At 32.2% G+C, this 5253-nt stretch overlaps 1 protein-coding gene across 1 annotated transcript; it reads right to left on the reverse strand.

Annotated features, from left to right (window-relative positions):
• Positions 1-2950: 2950 nt before the first annotated feature.
• On the reverse strand, positions 2951-4024 carry LOC145303746 (uncharacterized). The gene has a single exon (XM_080145351.1). It carries the CDS (start codon positions 3967-3969, stop codon positions 3061-3063), a length of 909 nt encoding a protein of 302 aa, XP_080001477.1. The 5' UTR covers positions 3970-4024; the 3' UTR covers positions 2951-3060.
• Between the last annotated feature and the right edge of the window lie 1229 nt (positions 4025-5253).

Consider the following 5253-nt stretch of genomic DNA (forward strand, 5'->3'; position numbering starts at 1 on the left):
CTAAAAGAATTTTTATCATCTTTGACCTAACAATTATTATAGTTCTAATAAGAGGAAATAATAATAGAATTACAAGGTGTTAAACAATGGTAGGGATGAAAATATTTATACTCTCTTAAAAAATATCTTTATGGTCGCTTGTAGATTGTAAGGTATGATTACATTTTACCTTTTGAATAGCAGTTGCGCTCCAGGTCTTTTGGAAAGTTATCTAACCTGAACACAGTAATAGTGTCTGACTGATTATGACGTAACAAAAAAAAATAGCCAATGAGAGGCCACTATAAATTTTACCATTGGTCAATAACGGGCTCTCATTGGCTAATTTTTTTTGTTACGTCATAATCAGTCAGACACTATTACTGTGTTCATCTAACCTACTTAAAAATCAACACAACAAAACATTTTATTTGAAATTAAATTGTAAGAGAAATATCAGAGATCTTAGTATCAGTTACAAACATCTCACATCTTTATTTTATGTCCTTTAATTCATCAATTCTAAGAGAAGAAAATAAGTTTGAACCTCCCAACTTAAAGAGGCTGACCGCTACAGGATGAAAAGTTCATTAGTTTTCTTATGGGAAAATAAAATATGACATCTATCTCCTCTTTATATTTTGAAGAAACATTTTATTATAAATATTTCTTTATTTAAGAATAGGAAATATAATAACAAAAAGAAACCGAAGTTTTTTTACAACTTCTTGGATATTTATATAATTTTATGGTTAATTGAGAGTTTATGCACTAAAAATAGAACAATGTTCTGATATAATATCAGATTTGACTGATATCTGCAACGATGTTATATCCAATAATAACAATATAACAAATTAACTAAAGTTATTACAATTACAGCAATTAAAAATACTATAAGATATTATAGTTTTCCATAACTTTTATGTAGATACAGTGTGTTTTTTTTTATGAGCACTTTTTTGAAAGCAATTTTACCCCACTTATAGTTATCAGAATTTAATGATTAATGGCTTATTTTCTTCGTTTTTTAAGGGAAATTATGAAACAACCAATAAAAAAATTACAGTTTTTGTTGAAAAAGTACAGTAAAGTTGAAAATTAAAAACTTAGGTGTCAACATCTAAAAATGGTTTTAGCACATTTTTCTTATGTTCAAATATTCTACCTTTTGCAAGAATGGCTGCAAAACGCTTCAAAGTTGAGATATAGAGCTATAAATTTATACAGATACTATTGGGGACATGTACTAGAATAGGTCAAAGTTTGAAGGCCATATCTCAATCAGGGAGAAAGTACTGGCCCCCCAAAGTCGACTACTGAAAATCCAATTTTGAGCATAAGAAAAATGCGCTAAAACCATTTTTAGATGTTGTCACCTAAGTTTTTAATTTTCAACTTTACTGTACTTTTTCAACAAAAACTGTAATTTTTTTTGGTTGTTTCATAATTTCCCTTAAAAAACGAAGAAAATAAGCCATTAATCATTAAATTCTGATAACTATAAGTGGGGTAACATTGCTTTAAAAAAAGTGCTCATAAAAAAAACACACTGTATAATTGTTTCAATACAAAAATGTAACATAGATTCCCTTCAACAAAAGGTCAATTTGATAGACCTATTTATAAATGCCAAAATATTATATTCTGTATGTAATAAGAGGCGTGTTTTATCATTTTGTTGTATATGTATTTTACAATAATATAATACATCAGATTTTAGCAACGGTGGAATACAGACTTTTGACAGCGAATCTACTCTTCATTTTACTTTGAATTATGAAAACTCATTGGTCTGATGAACAATCCCTAATAAAACAGAATCTTTTTTAAATGGCAGCCGAGAAAATCCCCCAAATGGTTTCTAAGAGACTGACAAACGGATAGTATATAGTAGCTTTGCTTCAAAAAAGATGTGGGGCGGTTTGAATTAAAATGAGTAATAACAAGCACATAATAGGTTGAGAAATCTTTATCCAGTATGGCTTCGAATCCGAATATTATCCACTGTAGATTAAAACTGGTTCTCAGCCATACTGAAAAATCATGTAGAGCATCGTATTATAGACAATTTTCAACGTTAGAAAATAACAAATCATAAACTTAATACCAGGTTTGTTAGCCCGGGCCTTCGTCCATTCTGGTTTAACAAAACTGGTTATAACTTGTCATTTTTCATTTTAATATTCGCGGAAAACGTATAATACGATGCGATAACTAACTAATAGCTCTTGATTGAGTTAAGCAAGTTATAAAGGTTTTGTGATAATATTAATAAAAAATATTTTTAACACCGTCCAATATTTGACTCTTCTTTTAAATTGATTAACCGAATGACGTACTAAAAATTGTAAATATTGAGCAGCTTTGCTCTCATGAATAAACAGAATTTCTGTGTTATTATATAAAGGCCGGTTGTGTATATGTTTTAGTTTTATAAATGTGCACAATTTTCTGGATCATTTAAAGGTAATAGCAAAGTGTATACTGAAAAGTTTATACAGAACCGCTTAAAAATAATAAACCGCCAGAAGTGTTCAGAAAGACTTAGAAACACCTACTAGTATTCACTTTATTTCATTTAAGAGTATAATAAAAAGTTACTGCAGTAACGCAATTATATTCTATAATGCTTTGTATCGCTGAATATCAAGGTTGCATTAAACTATCGGCATCATCAATTTTCCATTATGGCTTCGAAACCGATTATTATACGCTGGATTAGATCAAGTTTAGAAACTTCGGCCCCTCAGTTTTCATCTTATATATTTTCATCTTAATATCCAGGGAAAATGTTTATGTAAGGATGCGATAAATAACTATTCTTAAATTCTATTTATTAGATTTTCTTTCTATGAATAAAATACATATTTAAACATGTGCTGCAATAGAATCTTTTTCCTATCTAAACTAAATATTTCTAACCATTCAACGCCGTAATGTTCAAATAATAAGAAAAGAACAAATTTTTTTATGATTTCAAATTTATATTATTATATCTCTAAACATATTAATAATAAATGACAAATACATTTTATAAAAATATCACAATAATGAGAAGAAAAATATGACACAAAAAATCTAAATTCTGATTTTAAACTTTTGATCCAAATCTGGTTCAGATCTGTTGATGGTTAGGTCCTCTGGCTGCTCCCAGCTGGCGACCTGCGGGGTCCACCATCTGGAGCTACCCGACAGGGATAAATCTTCAGGTTCTGACTCTTCACATGAGCTGAAGGACGGTGCTGGGGATGGATTAGAGCATGATGGTGAAGGAGGACACTGCAAAGTTGTAACAGATGCGCTGCTGGACTTAATACCAAGAATATCATCAATGCTAAAGGATTTCTTTTTGGGCTGTTCACTTTTAACTATAACATCATTTTCTTGGATCGGTGGTGACATGGAAAGCGGCGGGGAAACGGGAGCGGCGGAAACAACGGCGGGCTGTTGATGACTTGCCGCCATCATGTAGGGGTTATACATAACTGGATAACTAGGATAGGAGTAAGCTGGATGAATGTAGGTCATGGAAGGATTGTAGACGGTGGCAGGATGGGGCTGGGGAGCTGCAGCCACTCTAGAACTGGCAATCATTGAGTTAATGTTGGCCAGGGCATTCAGCTCAGAATCTAGAACATCCTTCTCATCAGATTCCAGCTTGAAACGCTTGCGCCTGCGGAGCAGAGAACCGTTCTCGAACATGGCAATAGCCTTGGGGTGCAGAGTCCAGTAGGCGCCCTTGCCAGGCATGTTGTGGTTTCTGGGGATCTTGATGAAACAGTCATTGAAGCTCAGGTTGTGCCTCAAAGAATTTTGCCATCTTTGTGTGTTTTTCTGGTAGTAAGGAAAGGTATCCATGATAAACTTGTAAATATCTGAAAGTGGCAGCATTTTGTCTGGACTGCGCATCAGAGCCATGGCAGTCAGAGCAATGTAGGAATATGGCGGCTTGCTGTCACCATAGCTTTCACGGCTTGGACGAGGCATGATTAGAACTATATTTGTGTGTGTGTTTACTGTTTGATGATTAACAAACAACTGAATGTTTAGTTGGTTCACTTGTTCCAATATTGGTATTTTCTCTCTATCTCTTGCCACACCGGGATGAGCAGAAAAGGGGGGTGGGGGATTATTGTTTTAGGGTCTGCACTGCACTAGGGATAAAGAGATTTTACATAAAGGGGAAGGTTACGCCACTAGAATATATAGGGTGGAAATGGGAGGGTTAAAGTGGGAGGGAAAATGTGAAAACAGGTAAACCGACTATGGGGGGAGGGGGAATATTTTCCAGGGGGGGTTGACAAGGATTTCTCCTGTTTTTCATTGGTCCGCCTATTATATACTTTGCCTTTACATGATTTTATTCAGACTTTGGGTCTTTGGTTAAATAAATAAATGTAGACTATAAGTCTGGGGGTTTGTATTATGTAAAGCAAATAAAAGCCAGACTTTATGTCTCCTTAGAATAAATAAAGCATAATTTTAAGAAAATCAAGTTTTTCCAATTGGTATTCAAAAAAACATAAATAACGTAGACTTCAAGTCTGGGGTTTTGTATTATGTAAAGCAAATAAAAGCCAGACTTTATGTCTCCTTAGATTAAATAAGGCATCATTTCAAGAAAATTAAGTTTTTTCAATTGGCAATCAAGAAAACATAAATAACGTAGACTATAAGTAAATTTTGTATTATGTAAAGGAAATAAAAGCCAGATTTTATATCTCCTTAGATTTAGTAAGGCATAATTTTAAGTTTTTCCAAATAGTATTAAAAAAAAAAAGTTTTTATTGAAGGCTATGATTAAATAAATAAACGTAGACTATAAGTCATAGGTTAATCAAAGAAAATGTTGATTTTACCAGACATTATGTGTCCTTAGAAAAAAAGTATGAAAATTGAGAGTTATCATTTTATACTCAAGAAAAATTACGCTTTAAAATCTTAGGTAAACAAATAATGTAGGCTAAAAGCCTGTGGTTATGCACTACGTAAAGGATATAAAAGTTTATTTTACCAGACTGTATTTCTCCTTAGAATAAATAAAACATGATAACAAAAATATCAAGTTTTAATAATTTGAAACATAAATTTTGAAATATTTAAGGTAGACTTTAAGTCTGGGGTTACTTATTAGGCAAAGAAAAGTCGAATGTACCAGACATTACGTCTCCTTGGAATAAATAAAGCGTATATGATATCAAGAAAATTAAGATTTAGCATTAGATATTGTAGAAAAATAAAGGTTTTATATGGTTAGATAATAAGGGTAAG

Source organism: Acartia tonsa, chromosome 2, assembly GCF_053477335.1.
Source record: "Acartia tonsa isolate MP-2025a chromosome 2, ASM5347733v1, whole genome shotgun sequence".
Lineage (NCBI taxonomy): Eukaryota > Metazoa > Arthropoda > Copepoda > Calanoida > Acartiidae > Acartia > Acartia tonsa.